The 26,588-nt window shown below is 40.2% G+C and overlaps 1 protein-coding gene across 1 annotated transcript in view; it reads right to left on the bottom strand.

Annotated features, from left to right (window-relative positions):
* Positions 1-26,588, bottom strand: part of LOC114651032 (protein sel-1 homolog 3) — a 79,001-nt gene that overhangs the window by 14,295 nt on the left and 38,118 nt on the right. The window contains exons 11-19 of the mRNA XM_051926537.1: positions 23,530-23,709; positions 17,458-17,577; positions 14,288-14,428; positions 9,893-9,955; positions 9,358-9,531; positions 8,243-8,370; positions 7,708-7,791; positions 5,998-6,088; positions 1,983-2,070 (exon numbers count right to left, since the gene is read on the bottom strand). Of these exons, the coding sequence (XP_051782497.1) occupies positions 1,983-2,070; positions 5,998-6,088; positions 7,708-7,791; positions 8,243-8,370; positions 9,358-9,531; positions 9,893-9,955; positions 14,288-14,428; positions 17,458-17,577; positions 23,530-23,709 (1,069 nt within the window). The remainder of the gene's footprint in view (positions 1-1,982; positions 2,071-5,997; positions 6,089-7,707; positions 7,792-8,242; positions 8,371-9,357; positions 9,532-9,892; positions 9,956-14,287; positions 14,429-17,457; positions 17,578-23,529; positions 23,710-26,588) is intronic.

The raw sequence follows: 26,588 nt of genomic DNA, 5'->3' as shown, positions 1-26,588 counted from the left end.
GGAAGGCCTAAGTGAAGGTTTATGGATGTGGTGAGAGTGGACATGCAGGTGATGAGTGTAACAGAACAAGATGTAGAAGACAGAAAGATCGATTGAGTGAGTTTATAGTTCTTGGGATGAAACTGTTTCTGAACCACGAGGATGCCGTATGAGAGCAGCTCAATAGATAGCATGGCTGAGGCAGCATGTGCTTGATGCTGTATACCGATAATTCTCTGCTGTTGATCTGTGATTCCACACTCAGATACAGTGATATAAATACTCTGAGTGGTGCAGTGAGTGTAATATGGAAGAAGATGATCCGCTGTGGCAACCCCTAATGGGAGCAGCCAGAAGAAGAAGAAGAGTCTAAACTCTCTGAATATGTCTCCTGTGTATGAGTTGGTGGTGTGGGGGGCTCCTGAATCGATGTGCAGAAATACATGCCTGTGGTCAGGAGGGGGGACTCCGGGGCTAAGGCTTTCAAATGAGGATTGTTGAGGGTGAATAGAATTTCTAGTTTGGAGCTGCCATTGAAATGACTCGGAGAAACACTTTTTTTTTTTTTTAAAAGTAGGAATATTAATCATTATATTTTTGGGTAATACATTTAGAAGACATTCAGAATATATTACAATTTCTTGTATTTTTTTATAATATATATTTAGAGCACACAGAGATTAAGTGATTTGTTCAGGATCACAGACAGCAACTGAGATCATTTTGATATCATCCATCCAAGGAAGAAGATCATTGAACACAGAGAAACTAGAACACCTTTAGCAATTAATAACAACAAAACCAACCCCATAACCCTATTTGTTTAATTAATAAGTAAAAATACTCTCTTGAATTTACATGAACTGTTTATATCGTGTGTTTTATAGAGCTGTCTTGAAGATGATCTCTTTACAGTCATTTGTCAAGTTAATGACAACAAGCTTGTGACTGCAGACTATGATCTGTGAGATATGCCTAATACTGTGCACATTATAGAGAAAGTGCGCTCAGGTATAACAGGGATTGCCTGTCCCAGTGTCAACAAACTGAATTGCCATCTGCACACACAAACACTTATTCTGAATGCAACTCACTTTTCAGTTTTGGACTCTCGCATTAAGAGCGCACTGCCCCTTGACTGCCATCAGTCCTCCTCTATTGCATGGCCCACCTCCTAACTGACTACTGTATGCATATGAAGAACACACCCTTAGAAGCACTTATGTGGCATTGTAACATAACCAGATAAACTGATTTGTTTAACATTGGCTATACATAAACTTTAGAGAAAATAATTTGCGATTGTGTGTCAGTGACGTGGAGAAACTTGTCTGGGCCACATGTTGAAGTTAGATGGGCCACAGGTTGAGTACACCTCTTCTACACCACAACAACACAAACCTTTAAGAAATGGATGAAGTGTAGATATGTATGAGGAGACCTAATCACTGATACCTAACGTATGGGAGGACACCGGCTTCTTTCGTGATTCCCTATTTTCATCGTATTGAGCTATGGACATATTTTTGGAGTTTGTTTGCCAGTTTATGCCAAGAATAAAAAAACAAATTTGAAATTGACCTGCAATTGATACCTTAAATCGATTACCACATAAGAATCCCTAGCACCTCTCATCAATGTGGGAATGCAGTAGGATATAATTTTGAGTGGTCTGGATGCAAACAGGTGATCAAGAAATAAGATGCAGGACTATAAAATCAGACTGTTTTATGTGTTTTCTTCCTCAGTCACTGCATAAATCTGAATTAAGTTTTTTTTCTTGATAGAGCTTGTAATTTTAAGTATGTTCCAACATGAGAAAGGGATATTTTATTGTTGCAGTGGTGGGAACTGGCAGTCAGCAGCAGGCTAAAATTGAATTCTGCAAAGCCCTCTAATATGAGATTACTAATATCAAAGCCAGAATACACATCAGTGCAACCCTTTATGTAGAAGAACAATAAATGAATTAGAAAATGGAAACAACACATTGGCTTTCTTACCGTAAGGAACTGGATTCTGATTACTGATGGACAGGTTATAGTATCTCCAGATGCACTCCGCTTTGAAGTCTGGATTCAGAAGGCCACCCTTTTAAGACAAGGACACAACAGTAATGATGATATTTATTTAATAATAATAATAATACATTTTATTTATATTGCGCTTTATATTTTAGTAATCTCAAAGTGCTACAGAGTAAAAATAAAATAATAAAACAAAAAAAATCTATTTATACTTTAACAAAATATCTTTCTAAAAAGATGAGTTTTTAGATTCTGTTTAAAAACATCAGTCAACTGTGGGGCTCTCAGGTAGTCAGGGAGGGCGTTCCACAGTTTCGGTGGCGCCACAGATGAAAAAGCCCTAACACCCATACTGCGAAGCTTGGTTCTAGGGACTTGGAGAGTGTTAGTGTGTACAGAGCGGAGGGTGCGTGAGGAGGTATGAGGGGTAAGGAGTTCCTGTAAGTAAAGGGGGGCATGTCCATAAATGCACTGATGGGTGAGGAGAACGACCTTGTACTCTATTCTGAGTGGGACAGGGAGCCAGTGAAGGGTTTTCAGGATTGGGGTGATATGGTCATGCTTTCGCACCCTCATCAGGATCCTGGCAGCGCTATTCTGAATATACTGGAGTCTCTGAATACTCTTGCCAGGAATCTCGATGAGGAGAGCATTACAGTAATCCAGCCTGGAGGAGACAAAGGCATGGACGAGCTTCTCTGCATCTGCCAGGGTGAGAGTTGGGCGGAGTTTAGCGATGTTCTTGAGGTGGTAGAAAGAGGACTTACAGAGGTGTTTGATGTGGGTGTCAAAGGTGAGTTGAGGGTCCATTTTAACACCCAAATTGGTGACAGATGTGGAAAGGGGGATGTTTTGGCCAGCAAAAGTGATACTGGTGATGGTAGAAGAGCGGAGATGGTGTGATGTGCCAGCTAAGATGGCTTCTGTTTTGGATCTGTTTAGCTGAAGAAAATTGAGCCTCATCCACGCCTCTATCTCCTCCATGCAGGTAGTCAATGTAGATATTGGCAGAGGAGCAGTAGAGGAGGTGGGGGTAGTCCTGAGGTAAAGCTGAGTGTCATCAGCATAGCAATGGAAAGATAAACCATGTCTGCTAATGACATTTCCAAGAGGGAGCATGTAGATGGTGAAAAGGATGGGGCCTAGCACACAGCCCTGTGGGACACCACAGGTGACGTTGTAGGTATGAAATTTTGCGCTGCCCAGGGCGACATGCTCAGTTTTGCTGGTCAGGTAAGATGTGAACCAATTATGAACATTTCCTGAGAGTCCAATGGTGTATTTCAGGCGGTGAAGGAGGATGTTGTGGTCTATTGTGTCAAGAGCAGCTGTCAGGTCAAGGAGGATGAGTAAAGAAGGGGAACCAGTATCTATCTATATATTTATGGCTAACTTTCCACATCTCAAAGACTGAAAGGGAGTGCAGAGGTTTGTGTGCGTTTCCCAGGGTTGGTCCAATGCTGACTCAATAGGCTCAAGCCTACTGAGGGGCTGGAGTTGACTAGGAGGCCAGTGAATGAATGGATGGATGAATGGAGTGTTTAGATATAGTAGAATATGCAGATGGATTAATCCCATTTAAAGAGTATAGGAGTAGAGTACATGGATTTGGGAGTTAAGTGGACACAGCATAGTGTGACCTTAAGGATGTTTACTTTGAGCCAAGTTTTGGAAGTGGTTAACATGCTTTTTGCATTGTTTTTATTGTATGCTTTTCTAACTCATTCATTTTGTTGACCAAAGTTGTTATGCCGTTGTCTGAGTTTGCCAGATGTCACTAAAGAGTCCATCCAGTTTGCAGGCACTGTGGGACACTAGCATGCTCAGCCTGCGTGTGCTGGTGGCTGAAGTTAAGGTGGTCTTTTTTAAAACAAGTTTCAGGTAAGGTGTCAACTTTTTCTGAATTTAACTGAATAGGTGGATAGGTCTCATCCTTGCAATGCTACTCCAGTGATTCCCTAGGGATCTGCTTTATTTTCTTCTTGCCTACTGTTCTGATTTTGAGTGCTCCACTGCTATTAATTTTTTATCAAATGGACTTTTGTCCTGTTTTTTCAGCGTTGTAGTGTGTATGTGGTACTCACTTTAATCAAGATGAACAGCTGACTGCTACAGTGTATGGAAAATGAAATAACTCCTCATCTTTGGGATGCCAGCTCATTTGTTTAAGTTGTTACCAGAGCTGTCAGGAACTTTAATATCACATGCTGTCAGGGTTCATTAATTTGTATCCCTGTCACATCTACAATAGGTGACCCAGTGGTGTTGTTTGCTGTAGTTTCATGCCTGCTGCAACATGGCACCTTGTTAAGTGACTTTTAATAAAATAAAAAGGGGTTGAGGTCCTGTGTTTGAATTCTGGGTCAAGGTACTGCCTTATCTGCCTTTTTTGCATGGGCTTTCCTTCAAATGTGCGTTTGTGTTTGTGTGTTTGTGGATGTGTCAGATTAACTGATAATATTCAATCGACCCAGTTTTGATTAACTCTGTGTGTGTCTGAGTGTGCCCTGAGATACCCTGGCACTCTATCTGGGGTTGGTACATATGCCCAGTGTTGCTGGGATAAGACTATCTAATGGATTCTGAATTGGATTAAGTAAGTTAACACATCGTTCATCGCACGGTTCACTCGCACACAAATCCAGTCGCACAGGGTTAAGTTAGATTTGCTAATTAAGCTAAAGGACCTGAGAGACCTACACATACTGTATTCATTTGTTCTCTATGTATGTTTATGTTGTCCTTTCACACCACTTTGTCGAGTCTGTGATGGCCACACAAATTGCGCATGACGTGTTCCAGTTTGAAGGGTAAAGCCTCAAGCTCAGTTTCTGGACAGCTTTTTATTTTGTTCATTAGTGTGCAATTGTAACTTGCCTCTCATGTCAAGTTGAATCTGTATCTTTGTGTTTACCATAATCCAAAAGTCAGCTGAGAGTTATACAAATTTATAAAAATCCAGCTCCGTTAAAAATGTCTCCACTCCTCTTTTTCATTTCTCTACTACGTTTCACTAATTTTTTTCTCAAATGATTCCATATCTCTGGCATTTGGATTCCTTTGTCCTGTGTGTCTGGATTATCTCTGTGCACAAATTATTTGGCATTGTGAACACTTTGACAGACAACTGGGGATCCTGCCCAGCCAGGAAGCCTGGAAGGACCGGGAGAGGGACAATACCTCCATGGGGCCACAAGAGGGCAGCTGCCCCAGTGTGCATCAGGGCCTTGGGATTAGAGCTTAGAAGCTCAACCTTTTTGGGGCCCATGGCCACCACCAGGGAGCACCCGGAGGATTACAGAGCCTTGGATTGCAGCACTTCCTCCACACCCAGAAGTGCTGCCAGAAGATCATTACAGAGCACCTGGAACACATCGGGGGCAATATAAAAGGGGCCGCATCAATCCATTAGAGGAGCCGGAGTTGGGAGGAAGAGGACTGAGCTTGTGCGGAGAGATGTAGAGGCGGCAGAGGAATCATGAGAAGAGAGAAAAGAAGGGACTGTGAACGAATTGTGGCTGTCTGAGCATTGTGTGGTGTTGTAAATAGGAAGAAGAATATTAAACGTGTGTGTTTCTTGTGGTGTCTGTCTGTCTGTGTTCGGGGGCTGAACTTCCACAGCACCTTTATGAGCTTTACAAGAAGAGTCTTGGAGATGCCTATAGTACTGAAGTTCTTAAAATAACGTCTCATCTAAAGGTGTGGCGTAGTGGTCCAGGCTTTGGACTTCACACCCAGAGAATGTAGGTTTGAATCCCACTACTGACACATGTTAGTGTGCACGTGTGTCATCTTCAGCACAATTACAATCAATACAAACATAAGACACCCAAATTTGGAGGTGTGCAGACAGCAGCAGTCTGGGCAAGTACAGAGGAATAGATTTACATCAAAATAACAGCATTTTGTCTACAAGAATAAGATGCAGGGGTAAACCAGAAAACACACCACATGGACATGTTAAATTGTTAAAGATGCTCATCTTGCTCACCAGATTCTGCTCACAGATGAAGGCCATATTGAACTGGGCTGTTGCATAGCCAGTCTCGGCTGCCATTAAGTAAAAAATCAGTGCAGCTGACCTGAAATTACACCACTGAGATTAGAAATGATTCAGTATTGTGCCTCAGAAAATTAAGCATAAAGATAATTAGGAGAATACAGTATTATGAACTGAAAGACAGAAATGCATTAATCATCTAGGAAATATTTAATGTATGTATTTGTACACTTTGAGGATCATTAGGCCCTATGAATTGGGGAGAAGTAGGGCCATGTGGCCCATGCTTCACCTCATCCAAGGGTGCATGGTTCAAATAAGTATTATGAGGAGATTATTGATCTGTTTCTTATATGAATCTATGACACAAATTCCAGAAATTGTTACACTAATACAAATTCTCAAGTCGGGATTAGTCCAAGTGTTTCCTGACATGACGACTGAGATACTAATGCTGATTGTTTGCCCACTTCTGCAGCATCAGGAAGGCACTCCTTAAGTGTAGCAAATTAACTTACAAACTGTCATCAATCTACAATGGCTTAGCCATTCTCAGCATTAACTGCAGCATAGCAATGGCCAAATTGAAAATGATGTGGGGGAAAAAAATCATAAAGTAATGATTTTAATAAACACCTTAGTATGAATTCTGTATGGCCTTACAGTATTATATGCACTATAATAATACAAGCTAATTGAGCCAGAATGTGTGGAGCTAAAATTAAATAAAATTATACTATAATCCATTCTACATGTTTTTTAAATGCCATTCTTTACATTCAAATATTTTTGCCCTTTTCCCCAAACAATAAGAGCACCTCACAACGTGAAATGGCACAGGCCTCCTCTTAGAATCACGTTTGGTTTGTTTTTTTAGTTTGCAAATCAGAACTCCCTCCTACAAATTATGTTTCTATCCAAAAATGTTATTTTAATGGACAAAAATAAAGTGCACTTGCTTTATGGAAAGATGTGGATAAAATTCTACCAGTTTACATTGTAACTTGATTCTCATGGAAGGTGCTGTGCAGGTGAAGGTTGTGTGGGTGTCTCCTGTACATTTGTTTTTTCAATTTGTTACATCAGTCTTTAACTTTCTTAATCTGTAGCTATTAATTTTGGACTCTCAAGTAAAATGATGACTTTCAATTTTACCTAATTTATTTCTAATAATTTTTCCCAATAACCACCCTCAAACTTGTAGCCGATTGCCAGCAGCAACAGAGGTGATTATTATTTAAAAACAAGACTGAGCAGCATGTGTCAAATACAGGAGTGCTAGCACGTTGCCCTCCTAACGTGTTACACTTGTGCGCACTGTTAATACTCAAAATGTTTACTAGCTATAGTAGCTGGTAAAAGTCAATGAGCAACCATTTAAAATTAGGAACAAAAGACAAAATGCCAAGGCTGATTGCAGTATCTTTCATCAATCAAGTTTAATCGGCCATTTGAAAAGCTGGCTAACAGCAGCTGATATTGACATTGCTCTACCCTTATAAACACTACAGTTCTTTAGTTGTCATGAACATGTGTTTATATGGAGATACCTTTCATCTCAGTAATAATGCATTGCCTTATTTACTTAAAAATTATCACTCAGTTACATCTCCAGCCATCTTAGATGTTCATTAAGGAAAGTATCAGTTATTTTCAAAATTCAGTGAAGCAATGCAATATGGAAAAGCAAGGCCTAATTACCATTCCTGCCGAAGATAAGCGTCAAGGGATTGACGTAGGAGAGCTCCCAGGTAACCATTCTGCTCCGACACCCACTTAGTCCACCTGAGAAATCCAGGAGATAAACAGTCTGAATGGGAGAGCACTCAACTGAAGACACAGTGTTGGTGATTTGTCCACAGGGTGCTGACTCGGCGCTGATGCTAATTAATTTGGAAAGTGTGACATTTTTAGAGAAATACAGTATTGTGTAACAGAACTCCAGCAGAAATCCAGGGTTGTGGTAAATAACATATAAAACGAGTATAATGTTTGGATGGAGCATTCCTTTAAGTGAGTTCTAACTCAAAGGAACTCTATGAGTCGGACTCAGGGGTTAAACTGGCAGCCTTGTGGGCTGTAGTCCAGTTCTTTTGTCACTAGGACCCATTATCTGCCTCTGCAGAATTAACAATGCAAATGCATAAATAATTAACAAAATTTTAATAATTTTATAAGAAATAGCTAATGAAACATGCATATATATATATATATATATAAAAATGAAATAATGTACAATACTGCATCTTGAGGCGCTGTGGGCACCAGTCCTTGAATGCCCTGCATCCACAGGTCAGCAACTTGGATGGCTCCATCTATATGACCCCTTCTAGCAGACTTTAGGTAGTAAATGTAAGCCAAAAACTGAAAAAAAATAAATAAATAAATAAACTGATTATAATCTATCTGAATATAACCATTACAGTTTTATTATTACATCACTTGATCTACAATATATGGATTATAAGGTTACTTTAAGGGCAATAAATAAAACAAAAACGAATGCACTGTCTGCCCATCCACCGATTTTCAGGACTGACTTTTATAGGTTCACAAGGTGCCAGGGCCTGTTCTAGCAGTGACCAGTTCTGGAAGGTCACCAGTCCATCGCAGATCAGACCCACTAACACTAGGACAGTTGAGCATCAGCTATCAACCGAACCCTCATGTAGCTGGGAGGCAAACTCTCAGAGGAATCCCTTATGGGCATGGAGAGAACATACAACGTTTCACTGTTAATGACCTGGAGTTTGCAGCCAGTACTCCAGAACTATGAGGCAGTATTGCTACCCAGTATGTCACTATAAATTACTAGATTATACACATTTTGGTTTGGGAATGTAGTCCTAATCGGAGCCAGCAGGAAGCAATAATACCAGTATGACATTGGTGAGCAGTTGTCTGCATCATGAGAGAAAAGTAAGTCAGGAGATATAAATTGGTGCTCATTTTTAGCAATCACTAACAGACCAGGATCTGAACCAGGAGAAGGGAAGGAATCTTGCATGAGCACAAACAGAAAACTGAATCTGGAACTTGCTTGGAGGAGCAAAGCAGATGGGGTTCCTCCACAGACTGAAACATCGAAACCAATTTTTGGTTTACCTTGACACAGAATGGCATGGTAGAGGTATTATTTAACTGATATGGTGTATTTGTTGTTGGCCATAGGGAGTGACAGATCATTTTTAACAGATTTGTTACACCAGTGTTTCCTTTTATAACCAGAAGAATTAGAAGTAAAATACCCTTTACAAGGTAAAGACCTAAATAAAGACCAACAGATACACCCCACTACACACGTGTGGAGAAGCCATTTCTAATTCTTGCACCCTTCTAAGACGTACTCACCTGATCTGGGGGTTGGCCAGGGTACAATCCAAGTGAATACATAACTCCCAGGTTGAAAGGCGCCTCAGAGCATCCCATGGAGTCGGCTCGCTCCCAGAACTGCACGGCCTTTTTATAATTGTGCTCGTATGTCTCATAATACCAGCCGAGTGCATTGATTGCAGGGACAAATTCCTTGGTTTCAAGTTTGGAAAGAAACTCATGTAAACAGATGACTTGCTCAAGTGAAAAATAACAGAGGTCACTGAAAACTGATGTACATTACTTTTTTATTTGAGGCTACTTGCCTTTATACAGTTTCATGTATATTACAGCTTCTAGCAATTCAATGACAAACTAGAGTCACATGAGTAAGAAGCAGACAGACCCTGCTGGTTAGACACCCTGAATAAATAGAGAATTGAACTTTCTTTTCTTGCATATTCTTATTCTTCACAATAGTTTAATTTAATTCCAAAAAATATGCCAGTTTAAACAGCCTTACTAAATAAAATAATAAAAAGCAAAATCAAAATATTAATTTACAGACAATTACCAGATTTGCAGCTTTATTCAGGAAATGTACAGCCTTTGGTATGTCCTGTGTCACTCCTTGGCCCTAAGAAAAGAAGAAAAGGTGAGCTGCCGGCTTAAAACTGTAAGGAGTCTCTCTATTTAGGAGCGTCTTTGTCCTATGATACTTGCACAGAGTTAAAGACCTACAAAAGATGAATCTCAAATGGATTATTCTAGTGGATTAGACTACAACCAGATGCCATCTGGGATGGGACTAAAAAACTAAAAGCTTTGATTAAAGAGAAGGTGGACAGAAAAATAAACATCCAAAATGGAACACTACGCACTATTTCAGTTTTCCACCTTAATAAAAGGTTAAGTGTCTGTGTGTCTCTGTCATTCCAAAAGGTGGGGCATCACAAATGTTTTTAGTAATAAAATGCATTGCATTTGTTATTCCAATACTGTAGATGCTACAAACATTAACTCTGCTTTCACAAACTCCATACCAACTAGCATATAACAGAGACACACGCATTGCATGGTGTGCTGCAAACATTAACACTGAGGTGAATGTTGATTGCTTAGATTTCAACCCTCTTAGACACGTAGAACAGCTAATATCAAAATTAAAATTGTATTTAGGAAGATGGTCTGCTTGTCTGTTTTCAGTTTCTTATAACCTGTCCTGAGTGGCTCTCTCACATCAACAATGAATGTTAAAATCTCTCATTTCACAGCTTTTGATTGCTTGAACATTCACGTGCAACACTGAATCCAAAATACTAACAGCAAGTCAAAAATTCTGTCCCCAGTGGCCCAGTTAACTTTCCCATTCTGTTTTTCTTTTATATCCATTGTATGTGGGGAGGATGGAATTAGAGGGGTAATACCTTAATGTTGCGAAGCATGAAGTAAAGTAACCAATGAGAGCCTCTAATCAGACCTCACTTGCAGTAGTGGTAACAGATGTATTCAGGCACAAAGAATACCATACACTTTCTAAAGTAAAAAGCAAAAAAGGAAGCATCCATTAGGTAGTACAAAAAAACTGTACATAGGCAAAACACGTTCTAACCAAGTGGTGCTCAGCATTGAATCACTGGACACAACAAAAAGGCAGGTAGGAGACACTGGTCCCTGGGCAGGCATTGGATGGCCATGCAGCACTGGGTGCAACAACATGCAAATACTTGGCTGGCAGTTCCAGCTTCAGATTCATGACACCCAGCCCATTCCATGACTGGACCTCGTGTTCACCTAGTGAGTTTGTAACCGTGTGCCTTTCACCCACCTGTTTGCTGTCCAGTACCGCTCATCTCTGCACCAACTGAGTCAACGTTCCCTAATTATTGTTCAAAAAAAGGCAAATAAAATTGAGCTAAATTAATGAATGAAACTAGCTCAGATACCACTATGTTACAATACACTAAATTAAAAAAAAAAGACAAAGTTTCCTGTGTACATTAACAACATTAAGACATACATTTTTCGTTGGTCATGTTGCTCGCTGAACCATCCGTCCATGTTCTACACCCACTCTGTCTAATTCATTGACACTAGACACAAGGCAGAAACAACAATGGATGGGGGGGCACCAGGGCCACTTCAGAGTTACCATCAACAAAACACACACCTCCCGGTGAGGAACACCAGATTCCCCTGAGAAAAACACCACGCACTGTGCCTGAGTCTAAACAAGGATGTAGACACTTTATCAGGTGGCAGGGAGTTGAAGCCCATCATAGTAGCAGAAGGAGCACGACTGGAATGAACTGTGAAAGGTGTATCAGTCCACTGCAAGACACACTCACTAATTCACACAGGAATGATACACAGCTGGTGAAGGTGGTCTACAGCATTATGACTTCCGGCCTGTCGCTCTAACATCACGTGATGAAGACCATGGAGCGGCTGCTGCTTCACCACCTGAGGCCACAGGTCCAACACGCCCTCGACCCTCTGCAGTTCGCATACCAGGAGAAGGTGGGAGCGGAAGATGCCATCATCTACATGCTACATCGATCCCTCTCCCACTTGGACAGAGGCAGTGGTGCTGTAAGAATTATGTTTCTAGACTTCTCTAGCGCCTTCAACACCATCCAACCTCTGCTCCTTAGGGACAAGCTGACAGAGATGGGAGTAGAGTCATACCTGGTGGCATGGATCGTGGACTATCTTACAAACAGACCTCAGTATGTGCGTCTCGGGAATTGCAGATCTGACATTGTGGTCAGCAACACAGGAGCGCCGCAGGGAACTGTACTTTCTCCGGTCCTGTTCAGCCTATATACATCGGACTTCCAATATAACTCAGAGTACTGCCATGTGCAAAAGTTTGCTGACGACACTGCTATCGTGGGCTGCATCAGGAGTGGGCAGGAGGAGGAGTATAGAAACCTCATCAAAGACTTTGTTAAATGGTGCGACTTAAACCACCTACAACTGAACACCAGCAAAACCAAGGAGCTGGTGGTGGATTTTAGGAGACCCAGGCCCCTCATGGACCCCGTGATCATCAGAGGTGACTGTGTGCAGATGGTGCAGACCTATAAATATCTGGGAGTGCAGCTGGACGATAAATTAGACTGGACTGCCAATACTGATTCTCTGTGCAAGAAAGGACAGAGCTGGTTATACTTCCTTAGAAGACTGGCATCCTTCAACATCTGCAGTAAGATGCTGCAGATGTTCTATCAGATGGTTGTGGCGAGTGCCCTCTTCTACGCAGTGGTGTGCTGGGGAGGCAGCATTAAGAAGAAGGATGCCTCACGCCTGGACAAACTGGTGAGGAAGGCAGGCTCTATTGTTGGCATAGAGCTGGACGGTCTGACATCCGTAGCAGAGCAACGGGCACTCAGCAGGCTCCTATCAATTATGGAGAATCCACTACATCCATTAAACAGTGTCATCTCCAGACAGAGGAGCAGCTTCAGTGACAGACTGCTGTCACTGTCCTGCTCCACTGACAGACTGAGAAGATCATTCCTCCCCCAAACTATGCGACTCTTCAATTCCACCAGAGGGGGTAAACGTTGAACATTATTCAAGTTATTGTCTGTTTTTTTATCTGCATTTTTTATTACTCTTTAATTTAATATTTTTGCTGCTGGAATATGTGAATTTCCCCCTGGGATTAATAAAGTATCTATCTATCTATCTATCTATCTATCTATCTACAGATCCTCTCCATAGCTCTGTACTGGAATAATCAGGGTATGAAAATCAATGAATGTAATGCTGTCTACACTGGTTTAACAATATTACAGTATATTATGGATGGTTCTTACCTGAACTAGGCATGAATAGATAGATAGATAGATGCAATTATGCAATTTTCATTACATTATAACTTATTAAGTTTATTACATAGAGAATTCACAAAAAATTCTTTTTGTTGCCGATAGATGGCAGCACCTGCCCTGCAAAGCAAGATATTTAGAACAATTCTTTTGTCTTGCATTGTTTTCCTGCATTGCATTAAAAGTTGCATAATTAGATCTGGACCACCCTATACATCGCAGGACTATACAACAGTGCCCCCTTCAGGTCAGTTTCAGAGGTTCAGTCTTGCCTGGTCCAAGAGGTAACTTATAACGGAGAGCTCCTTTAAAACGTTTCTCCATTCACCAGGCTGGTCACTGAGGACCTTCCTTCTCTGGAATGGCATTAATATTGAACTTAATCACTTAATGCTCTGTCACTCTGTTTTGACTGCCACCTTTCTAGGCATAGGTCCTACTGTATATCCCATATTGGCAGGGAAGCTGTTGACAAATATAAAGAAAATAAATAATTCTACAGTAAATATTGCAGATTTAAAGGACGCACCTAAAATGTAATTTCTAACTTTTTATTAGTATAAGTATATAAGTTTTACAGTTAACAGCAGTTGTTTTGCAGTTTAAATAGCAGCCCTTCCATTATCAAGTAAAACTTTCTTCAGCCCTTCATTTTCCAGATGTTATCTATCTATCTATCTATCTATCTATCTATCTATCTATCTATCTATCTATCAGAAATTACCTCTAAGTCTGTATTAATTAGTACTTTTATAGTACCTTTCATATATGTTTATTTATGTATAAGTCAAATTATCTCTAAATCTACTGCGTCATGTATGGAGCCTTTTCTATATAAGCCTATTTACAGTATATAGTGACTTTTCTAACTCTATTCACCTATTATTTAACGCCGTTCACTTATATCTGTCTAATGCATTTTCATATCTATAACACATAGTATATTTATCTATAGCATTCCTTTTCTATTAACTGTATCTAGCACATTATAACACACCTTTCCCATAAATCTATCTTCAGTATCTAACATTGAGGCTGTCCTATTTACATACCTAATATAATTCTCAGTTTTGAAAAAACAAACATAATTAAAGGATATCTATCACCCAATACAAAATAGTAAAGGCAGCCACCTTTAGAAGGACGATGCCGTAGTCATACATGGACACTGGGTTTTCCAGCTTTGTTGCTCCACTTTCATAATACTTGGCAGCTGCTCGAAGATTTGTTGAAATTCCCTGCTGGCCCCAAAACAACATCCTTCCTAGTGTTTGCTAAAAAAATAAATAAAAACAAGATCACAAACATTGTTTTTTTTAAATAAAAAAATCCATATGAGCTGTGTGTTGACATTCAGAATCTAAAGTCTTGTTGACATTTGTGTTTCGTGAACTCTTTCACTTTCTGTGGTGGACAAGCTGCTGTCACCAAATGGTGCTCCGGTATGGATGATGTGTTGATCAGCTTCTTTACCACATATGAAATTTGCCTTGAGTTCTTTTTGGTCCATATTCTATTATGGCCCAAAGGATTTTTGGTCATTTCATTGTTCCTTTAGGTAGCCTGCTATCCTTAGAAGGACAACTCACTTACCTCATGTGACTGAGGCTGGCCCATCTTTTCATGGACACCAAAGGTACTCTTTTGAGTAATGGAATACTGACATCATCTCTGACTGATGCAACACTCAGTGCCATTAATATGTTTTACTTTGCCTGCTGTCTGACTCTTCAGCGCTGTTGTTAGATCAAGATGAGTTGCACATAAACTACACTTTGATACCAAAATCTAAACATACTTAATTTCCCCGTTTTGTTTCTTTCAGGACAGCATGTTGGTTCAGGTGATAGCACTGCTGCCTCAGAAAATCAAATCATTGGTTCAAATTCCAGGCACTTCTGGTGTAGGATTTGAAATTCTCCCCGTGTCTGCCTGGGTTTTCCTCGTATAACCCTAAAGTGTGTGTGACTGGGTCCTGCTGTGTCTTGGCTCCCTGTCCAGGGCTAGTTCTCATCTTGACTCCATTAAGAATTAAAATGAGATTTTATTGTAGATAATTGAGGATATTAGGATCCATTTTTCAAAATGTGTTTTTTGATTAATACAGGAGAAAAATACAGTAAGTCAGACTGCAAGCATAAAGTAAGTAAGACAGACTGTTGTTCCACAACATGACCAGCATGTTAAATAATGCCATCCATCTACTTGTAGAAATCAGGAAAATGAGCACCAGTACCAAGTACTGACGCATGGCTTCAAAATGTGTATGTGCCACTTTGATTCTCAGATGCTCACAGTGCAGCAAGGCATTGCAAGCTGCATTATATGAAATTAGAAACTCTTAAAATGAAAATATTTCTCACAATTTTTTCTTGTTTGTTAAAGAAAAAGAAGTTACCCTCAGAGTCCTGAGTCATGATCATTTTATAACAGGCACCTTACGAGCAACAGCAAGTTAACATTTCTAAATCTGTTTTCGTTTTTATCTGAACAGATTCCAGCAGAAACATTTTCTTTTATCATAGAGAAGCATAAACAGTCTATGTTCAGTAGCAACTCTTTGAGGGCTAATATTTCTTCCAAAAAACTCAGTTTTCTGAAAAGTGCACGAAGCAATGGTTTCACATATAAACCAACATAAAACATCTGTTGCTGCCTGTTGTGCCTGCTGTTGGCGCCTGTTTGCAGCAGCAGCGGTGGCTCGATGTCCAGCTGGAATGCATGGTGAGCTGGCTGCCTGGCTGTCTTTGTGAGACAGTTGTGTGCGGGTGGGAATTGCAATGAGACGCAATATGGTTTGTACCTCCTATCGTCGTAAGTGTCTGTCCTCACAGGCGAACAATGCCATAGGTGCAGCAGCTACACAAACGTTTTCAGCACCTCGAGCAGCTGGGGACCAATCAGCTGATTCTGGTACCTCAGTTTTGTTTTTGATCTCCATCTCCAGATCACTTGCATCAAAATTGGAGTCCGGCAAATCAGAGTCCGATTCAGCGATAATATGAAAAAAGTCATCCACGGATTATTCTGCTTTGAGCATTCACTTTGGTATCTCTCCACATGCCATTTTAGAAGCTGTTTGCTCTTCGCTACTCAAGCACGTGCAGGAAATCAAGGTCAAATCAACAAAGCTAACTTTCCTTTTGGGAAAAGCGTATCGAAAAGTGCTGTAACAAGAAGATCACTGATCTCTATTGATCACTAGCGAGACTGAGGCTTTCAAAATAAGAATGATAACAAAAACAAAAGCGTGATAAAATAATTGCCGTTATAATGTGTTAACTTGCCCAGCCCTAATATATATATATATATCCTCTTTAATAAAATCCCTGTGTGCGTCCAGATGTCCGTGTGTGTGTGTCTTCTGGTGAAGTGCGCATGTGCGGGGCACGGTGCGATGCGCGATATTACTGTTAGAGAAAGTTACAGGCGTTTTACGGAAATACAAACCAGTATTACTGCGAGAGGAAATTAAAGGTACACAATACAGTGACGCATATTACAGCCACATACAAGCCAGTATTACTGTCAGAGGAGATTAAAGGCATATTACCGATGCGCACGCCTGTATTACCGCCAGAGAAAATTAAAGGTATATTATGGACATACAAGCCAGCGGACGTACAAGACAGTATTACTGTCACAGAAAATTAAAGACACACAATACATAGCAGCAGCCCACGAAGAACGGTCAGCTCAGCAAGCAAACATCAACAAAAGAAAGGCTGAAAGAAAGAAAAATACGACCAACAAAAAGAATGACGTCAAAGTCCCTTGCCATTTAATATAGACTGTTCCTACTAATGTTTATGAACTACTGTTCTAGCGCCCGTTATTGTAACGGGCTAAATGACTAGTACTGTATATATATATATATATATATATATATATATATATATATATATATTGTTCTTAATATTACAAAGTAAGAAATGTTACATGAAAATGTATTACAAAGTAAGAAATGTTACATGAAAATGTCATCCTTACCAAAGTGCCGCCTGGGGTGATCACCTCATCTCATCACCCATACAGCTGCCCAATTCTACGACATCAAGACTAATCCTCGTCAAATAAGGTGTTTTTAATACAAAACCCATGAAGCACTTATGCAGCTGAAGAGTCGTGGGAATTTGAAACACACTACTGAGATATGTAGTCTAGATACTGTTGACTGGATAAGACCTTGAGACCACAGAGTTTTTAGCTGACCAAATGAGGTGTACAGGCCAAATGATCTCCCCTTGTTTGTCAACTTTGTCATGCTTGTAAGTGGAAAAGTGCTGGACATTGCCAAGCATACCTGAGCATCTGCAACACCCCTCTGAGCTTGGTATTTAAGCCACAGAAAAAGGTCATCATCTTCATGAGTCTGCTGTTTCAACACTTCCTCATCTTTGAGGTGAATGGACTCCACATAGACCTGCATATGAAGACACAGGCAGAGGAAAAATGTCAGCATTATCATATCTGTAACATCTGGTCACAATTGTAAATGACAGAGAAAGCATTATAGGAAGATAGAAGGTGGAATTAAGTCAGCCATACTGTGTGTAAAGCACTGATAAGCAAAATGGGAAAGTTTCAGTTTTCATGCAGTTTCATGAAAATTACACTAAACTCATTTCACAGGAAATTTCGCAATTGCAGAATTTACTAAAAAGCTTTTTGGGGACTTAAAATTTCTTTGGGTGGAAAACAATGAATATTGTACCGTAAAGTCTTGTTCGCATTTATGTGTTTACTTGTATTCTCTTCCATAGCTGCATAACATATGTAATCTGTGAGGTACCAGTAAAATCAGTTCTGTTTATGATTCTCATTCACATCACAAGGGCAGTACATTTTGGAAAATATGACATGCTGCGTATTTTTCATGCAAAGCCACACTAAAATGCTCCATTGTGCACATTACTCTGTTTTCTGCATAGGAAAATTCAATAGGTGGAAAGTATTCGCTGTCAAACCCGCCCCCATCCCTTCTGTTGCCTAGCAACTGACTAACGGACTCCTTGTAGTTGAGGATATGCACACTTCTGGTGATTTTATTTTGCACTAGAGATCTTTATTTAAATACACGATAATATTCAGATGGATGCAGAATTAATGTGTGAAAATTCTTTCAGGCAGGACTGAACACCTTTCTTCTTATGTGAATGGCACAAATTTTGCTGTAAGTGAAACTCAGATTATTTTTGCAGAGTGAAACACTGAGTTTTACTGCAAATTCATGTGTGGATGTGACGTGAAGAAGGATGGGGCTCTGCTCATTTTCTCACCAGTGACATTTGTAAAAACTGTTGGATATAACTTGATGGTTATTATTCTCAAACTGGGTACAGGTAATATGTTAGTGAGACCACTAAGTCCTGTGTACATTTCTGGTCACCACTCTACAAAAATGATAGAAGCTAGCAGAGGACAGCACTAGAGAATATTTTGCGATGACCTAATCCAGGCCTCCAAAATGATCAAACACGTCAATAAACTTGACCCACCTGAATACCTTTAGTTAAGTTGCACCAGTGTTCTTTAGCTCATTAGTTAAGGGGAAGTGAATATAAGAAGGAACGAGGGAAGCACGTCCAGGTCATGGTGCATCCAAAACTACCAAAGTCATGGTGTTTAAGTGGAAACCTTGACAACCTCTCAAAAGTATCTAGATGAGATGGTGGGACAACTTCACTAATTAAATGAGCTTGATAGACTGGAAGGCCTCTTTCTGTTCATTAAAATTCCAACTTTCTTAAGTCTATGGTATATCATGGTTTAATTTACATCGTAAGAACCAAATTTAAACGACATAACACTCTATCTCAGGGCACAGTCACACACTTATCCATACTTTATTAATATAAAATCATCAATGGACCTAACACATAGGCATTTCGGAATGTCAGGAAAACCAGATTAAGTAGCAAAAAGAGCACACAGACTATGGAGAAAATGTCAACTGCACAGACAGTGACTGGACCTTGATTTGAATTCATTCTCCTGAGGATGTAAAGTTACTGTAGTACCACCATACCAACTCATTATTAGCAGTCATGAAGGATTTGTGTTTTATGCACTGCTGAATGGCTATTAGCTTTGATAATACAGACTTGCTGTTCAACTTATTCATTTTTAATACATACAGTTGAAATACAGCTCAAGTTAGAAAATATTGCTATGAGAAACTCTAATTCAAAGAAAGCCATAATGTCTCTTGTGAGATTAGCCGTGCACTGACACAGTCCCTAGAAATTGCAGGTGAGTTAGCCTCTTTGTCAGTTCTGTTCATGACGGTCAAATAAACCAATCAGGCCAAAACTGACCACATCTGAAGTAAATTCAATATTCAGAAAAATCACAAATTGTATGAAATAATAGGGGGCTGTGCCCCCTGCTCGCTTCACTCGACAACCCCTGTACAGGCCCTACACGCTAGTCATTTCCCGGATCTGCCGCTTGTGACGAATCGTGCTGTGCTTTTGGATAAACAAGGATATCAACTCTGTCTTTGATATCTCCGTCTTTTGAAACTATTATCGCTTACAATTCGTCACATGTTGGTTTTATTATATATGTGAGCGTGATCTTTCGGATTCGTATAGAAATCCAAGAAAACTCCTTTGTCCGTGTTTTTCAGATAAATTTTGTATAAAGTAAAATACTTTTGGACGTATGGATTTGTATCCATTATTGGCTGTAGAATTTCTAATACATCCAATCGTTTAACTCTTTCGATTCTATGTTGCATTTCTTCTCCGTGATCATAAATATAAATCTGACCAAATTGTGGTTTCTTTGAAATTAAACTTGCAGTAGATTTAATTGTTGCGGGACCACAGATTCTCATAGCGTATGGTCCTGAATCAAGTAAATCTACGTTTTGAGCATTGAATGACGTGAACATGAACAGATTATTGTAGATTTGGATATTTTGCCTGTAGTTTTTGTGGATTTCACTTTCACCAAATAACAAATCTTTTAATTCTCACAGATATGCCTCTTCAGTGAGAAGAAACACCACTTTTCCCTGATGGCAACACGAATTAGACGATCTAAAAGTCTCCAACTTAAACTTTAAAGCCGAACAATATCTACATACTCCTGTCATATCACCTATGTCCATATATTCGATCTCTTTTCGCTGTTCCATTATTTCACTGAGTAATAATTTCCGTTTGTTAACACTGATGCGATCATTACTATCAGTTTTTTGATACTTTTGAATTTTAGTAATTTCATTATCTCTAATTTTCTCTGCATGTGCATCGTGCCAACATTTTTGAATTCTTTACGACATTCTACTTTGTCTTCTACTCTTTGTCTTTTATTTCCTGCCCCGGGTGTGGTTAAATCTCTTAGCACAAAGTCTCATCTGACAGGAAATTATCTCTCTGAAAAAGTCTCATCTCATTCCAGGATTTTTTTATATAATAGAGAGAAAATGGTTTGAGTGGATCATACCAAGTGCCATATTTTTCTGTTAAATGTTCATATGCTTTTCTGAAATACTCACTGGCGAGCAAACCACATTCATGAACATAACCTTTTGTGTGTGTTGGTCACCTCTGGTATAGAGATTGTTTCTTTCTTTAACAGCGAACCCCTTAGTTTCAGGCTCCATGAAAGACAAGCTTAAACATTGCTGTGACAGAAAATATCCTTGGACTGAAAATAAGTCTTCGAAAGGTGACTTGGTCATATTTAACTAACAAAACCTAGAACTGGGCTTTTTACAGTGCATCCGGAAAGTATTCACAGCGCATTACTTTTTTTTTCACATTTTGTTATGTTACAGCCTTATTCCAAAATGGATTAAATTCATTTTTTTCCTTAGAATTCTACAAACAACACCCCATAATGACAACGTGAAAAAAGTTTACTTGAGGTTTTTGCAAATTTATTAAAAATAAAAAAATTGAGAAAGCACATGTACATAAGTATTCACAGCCTTAGCCATGAAGCTCAAAATTGAGCTGAGGTGCATCCTGTTTCCCCTGATCATCCTTGAGATGTTTCTGCAGCTTAATTGGAGTCCACCTGTGGTAAATTCAGTTGACTGGACATGATTTGGAAAGGCACAAACCTGTCTATATAAGGTCCCACAGTTGACAGTTCATGTCAGAGCACAAACCAAGCATGAAGTCAAAGGAATTGTCTGTAGACCTCCGAGACAGGATTGTCTTGAAGCACAAATCTGGGGAAGGTTACAGAAAAATTTCTGCTGCTTTGAAGGTCCCAATGAGCACAGTGGCCTCCATCATCCGAAAGTGAAACAAGTTTGAAACCACCAGGACTCTTCCTAGAGCTGGCCAGCCATCTAAACTGAGCTATCGGAGGAGAAGGGCATTAGTCAGGGAGGTGACCAAGAACCTGATGGTCACTCTGTCAGAGCTCCAGAGGTCCTCTGTGGAGAGAGGAGAACCTTCCAGAAGGACAACCATCTCTGCAGCAATCCACCAATCAGGCCTGTATGGTAGAGTGGCCAGACGGAAGCCACTCCTTAGTAAAAGGCACCTGGCAGCCCGCCTGGAGTTTGTCAAAAGGCACCTGAAGGACTCTCAGACCATGAGAAAGAAAATTCTCTGGTCTGATGAGACAAAGATTGAACTCTTTGGTGTGAATGCCAGGCATCACGTTTGGAGGAAACCAGGAACCGCTCATCACCAGGCCAATACCATCTCTACAGTGAAGCATGGTGATGGCAGCATCATGCTGTGGGGATGTTTTTCAGCGGCAGGAACTGGGAGACTAGTCAGGATAAAGGGAAAGATGACTGCAGCAATGTACAGAGACATCCTGGATGAAAACCTGCTACAGAGCACTCTTGACCTCAGACTGGGGCGATGGTTCATCTTTCAGCAGGACAACGACCCTAAGCACACAGCCAAGATATCAAAGGAGTGGCTTCAGGACAACTCTGTGAATGTCTTTGAGTGGCCCAGCCAGAGCCCAGACTTGAATCCGATTGAACATCTCTGGAGAGATCTTAAAATGGCTGTGCATCGACGCTTCCCATCCAACCTGATGGAGCTTGAGAGGTGCTGCAAAGAGGAATGGGCGAAACTGGCTAAGGATAGGTGTGCCAAGCTTGTGGCATCATATTCAACAAGACTTGAGGCTGTAATTGCTGCCAAACGTGCATCGACAAAGTATTGAGCAAAGGCTGTGAATACTTATGTACATGTGATTTCTCAGTTTTTTTATTTTTAATAAATTTGCAAAAACCTCAAGTAAACATTTTTCACGTTGTCATTATGGGGTGTTGTGTGTAGAATTCTGAGGGAAGAAATTAATTTAAACCATTTTGGAATAAGGCTGTAACAACAAAATGTGGAAAAAGTGATGCGCTGTGAATACTTTCCGGATGCACTGTATTATTAAATGACACAGTTTCAACTATTTTGCAATAACGTTCGCATTTTTGCCTTTTTAAGATTTGCTTCATATAGGAAATGATATCACTGATTTCTTTTATTATCTGAAATTTCTTGTTTTTTCTCAGATGGGGTGAGGAAGCAGTTTGGCACCAATATGGTGTCCTCCACCTGCTGAGATAAAAGGAAGAATTAGGAATAGCCATGAAGCTCTCCATCCACCTTACATCTATCCATTCCATACTGTAAACCTCTTAGTTCCAAGCTTCATAATTTTAGATGGCAAGAGCCTAGCATTGTCCCAACTTGGGTATCACTCATTTACAATGAGGTTTCCAGTCTCTTCATTTGTAGCAAAACCCTCAAACCATGCCACCATGTACTGTTTAAAGAAGTAAGGCTGCATTACTTTCCTGGAGTTAATAGTTGGATAAAAAACAGTTTTTAATAACTAAATGACTAACTAATAAACAGCCTCTCAATGAAGCTCCCTGGGTTCAAATCTGGCTTTTCTTCCAGGTACTCTGGTTTTTCCACTCACCTCCACAAAGTCTTGCCAGTTATGTTAACTGGTGATTTGAAACTGGCCTTATTGTGTGGGTGAGTGGACCCTACAGTAGACTGGTGCCTCATCCACTGCTTGTGTCTGCCTTAGTCCTTGTGCAACCGTTAACTAAATTAAGCAATTTTGAGAATGAGATATTATAATTTGATCTCGGGACTTCGGTGCTGTGAGGCTCAAGCCCTAACCAATGTGCTGTCTATTGCTTTACTGCTCACACTAATTACGATGGAATAGATATGCAGTCTCCAATGTAAAACTGTCCATCCATTGTTTTATATCCTAGATATGAGATCATTTTTAATTTGCGTTGAAAACAAGATGCAATAGGTTTGTAGACACAGACACTTAAATCTTTATTTTGCAGTGCAAGCTAACATAGCTGATTCTCAATTTTATAGACATCTCATGTTCTGTCTCTTTGCCCTTGGCTAGACTTGCTCACCTGTGATGGACTTGGGTTCTGCCTGTCCAGAGATGTTTGTGCGGCTAAATTGGAGTAGTAGGCATAGGCGAGTGCTTGGTCCAGAGGAGCTCCAGGAACCCCCTGGTGGTGCCGATGTCCTAGGTGTAGCAGGGCTAGTCGAGAGTCCATCTGAGCAGCCAAAAGAGACAGCAACGCAGCCTGAGTAATCAAAAAGGGTAACAGTGAAAAACTTGAAAAGGCTGAGAAGGGAATTAGAACACAAAATGTGAGAAATGTGGAAACTCAAGATGGTAAATGCCATAAATAAAGCCTCATGTGTGTGTCCAGTAAACAATTTCACACTGTCAAACCTTTATCCATTAGAGAGAGAGGTTAGGAGCATGTGCTGATACAGCATGACAAACCAACTCAGGATCCCAGATTAGGACCCAAGTGCAGCCATGCAATGGGTGACACCTCAGCACCACACCACTTCTGATGGAATGGAACCAGTGTGAGGTTTTTTTATGGTGGCTGCCACCAACCCCCAGGTTTTTTCCCTGCAGGTTGGAGGGCCTACATGCAGGTTAACGTCATACCCAGGACGGGGCAATTGCAGGTTAAGGGCCTTGCTCAGGGAGGACCAAAGGCTATGTTTTGTTTAGCTATTTTGGGGAACGTTATTTAGTGACCACAGCATCGGTTTACTAAAGAACTATCCCATGGAGGAATTTTTGGGACTTGGCACTGGTATGCAAAGTGGGCTTAGTCAGTGATATTTTGATTTGGAGCCAAGATTTTTCTACCCAGGAAATTTACTTAGTAACTGCACCTACAATTTATTCCAAAATGGGTAGTGTTGGGTACTCCTGCTAGTATGTCATAAAAAAGCCTTGGTATATATATACTTAAGTGCAGCGTTTGACACCATCGACCATTCTATTTTACTACACAGGCTAGAAAATGATGTTGGGCTTACAGGCACCGTGCTCACTTGGTTTAGTTCTTATTTATCAAATCGATTCCAATATGTACAGAAATGTGCTGACAGTACTCCATCATTATACACAGAAGTTCAATACGGTGTCCCGCAGGGCTCAGTACTGGGACCTTTACTGTTTTCACTTTACATGCTTCCACTGGGATCTCTCATTAGGAAACATAATGTTAATTTTTACTCGTATGCAGATGACACCCAGTTATACCTTTCATTTAAATCAGATGAAGTTTCTCCGATGTTGTCTTTAATTAGTTGTGTTAGCGAATTAAAGGAGTGGATGAATGTGAACTACTTGTCTTTAAATACAGATGAAACAGAGATGTTAATTGTTGGAGGGAATGATGCTGATCATAACAATATTTTGTCATCATTTAACTCAGTTGGAATCCCAATTAATTTTACTGAATCAGCCCGCAATCTAGGAGTTTTCTTTGACTCTAGCATGTCATTTAAAGCGCACATTACAATGTTGTCCAAAACATGCTTCTTCCATCTTAAAAATGTTAGGAAATTAAGGCACTTTCTAAATAAACAGGATTCTGAGAAATTAATTCATGCATTTATCTCTAGTAGGATTGACTACTGCAATGCGGTGTTCACTGGATGTTCAAACTGTTCTTTATACAGCCTCCAGTTAATACAAAATGTGGCTGCAAGAATTATTACAAGAACAAGAAAATATGAACACATAACTCCAGTTCTTAAATCCTTACACTGGCTCCCGGTTAAGTTTAGGGCAGATTTTAAAATCCTTCTTTTAACATATAAAGCATTAAATGGCCGAGGTCCGGCTTACTTGTCTGAACTTATCATGACTTACAAACCAGAGCGCACATTAAGATCTCAAGATGCCGGTCTGCTTATGGTTCCAAGGATTAATAAAATAACAGTGGGAGGTCGAGCTTTTAGTTACAGGGCCCCTAAACTGTGGAATGGTCTGCCTGCTACTATAAGAGATGCCCCTTCGGTCTCAGCTTTTAAATCCTGGCTGAAGACTCACTACTTCAGTTTAGCATATCCTGACTAGAGCTGCTGATTAACTGTACAGACTGTATTTCTGTTGTTAGTCATTAGCACTAAAACATAAGTAACATGATAGTTAGAATTGGATACTAACCCTCACTTATTCTGTTTCTCTTCTCGGTACTCAAATGTGGCACTTGGTGCCACGGCCCACCTGCCAAGTTGTTTTGCCTGCCTAAGGTAAAGTCATCCCTGATGGAGGATCGCAGGAATCGTGGGAGAGAGGGGTCCTTTCATCGGATTGGCTGGCCCAGTGCTGTTTCAGCCGTGGAATGGCCAAATGGGGGAGGCAGCTTGATGGATGAGGTCTCCAGGAGTCTAAAATTATCGAAATCTTATTATGTGATATCATCTACTGTTAAATTCTGCTCCGTACTTCTAAAAAAAATTTTATTTTTTATTGAGGATTTGTTCTGTTCTGTGTATTGTATTGTATTGACCCCCTTCTTTTGACACCCACTGCACGCCCAACCTACCTGGAAAGGGGTCTCTCTTTGAACTGCCTTTCCCAAGGTTTCTTCCATTTTTTCCTACAAGGTTTTTTTGGGAGTTTTTCCTTGTCTTCTTAGAGAGTCAAGGCTGGGGGGCTGTCAAGAGGCAGGGCCTGTTAAAGCCCATTGTGGCACTTCTTGTGTGATTTTGGGTTATACAAAAATAAACTGTATTGTATTGCATATGATATGTTGTCAGTGCTTAAACAGCCACAGGACAGAGAACTGTCCTGCAGAAAACAGAGAGAACCTTTTTGTCAATGAAAGTTCACCTCTACATGCCAATATGGGGAGACATGGGAAAATGGGGGGCAGTAGACTCCATCCTCAAACAGACAAAAAGAGAATGGCACCTGTGAGTGAAACCGGCAGAGAGTTCCTCAAGAAACTTGAAGACTACTGTCAAACCTTCTAACTACTGAAACAAGTAGGCAGGAGTCAAAACATTGGGTAAGGTGTGTCAAAGCTGTCACTTTAAGCTTTTTTCTTTCAAACCATTGGAAATCCAATGTTTAGAGGCTAGTCTGGGCTCAGGAGAGCAAGAACTCCAAGGGGAAATTAGGATTCACTCTAGCATGGTGTCA

The sequence above is a fragment of the Erpetoichthys calabaricus genome, chromosome 4 (assembly GCF_900747795.2).
Source record: "Erpetoichthys calabaricus chromosome 4, fErpCal1.3, whole genome shotgun sequence".
Taxonomy (NCBI): Eukaryota; Metazoa; Chordata; class Cladistia; order Polypteriformes; family Polypteridae; genus Erpetoichthys; species Erpetoichthys calabaricus.
Note: the sequence above shows the minus strand (reverse complement) of the source record. Positions and strands in the feature narration are given on the sequence as shown.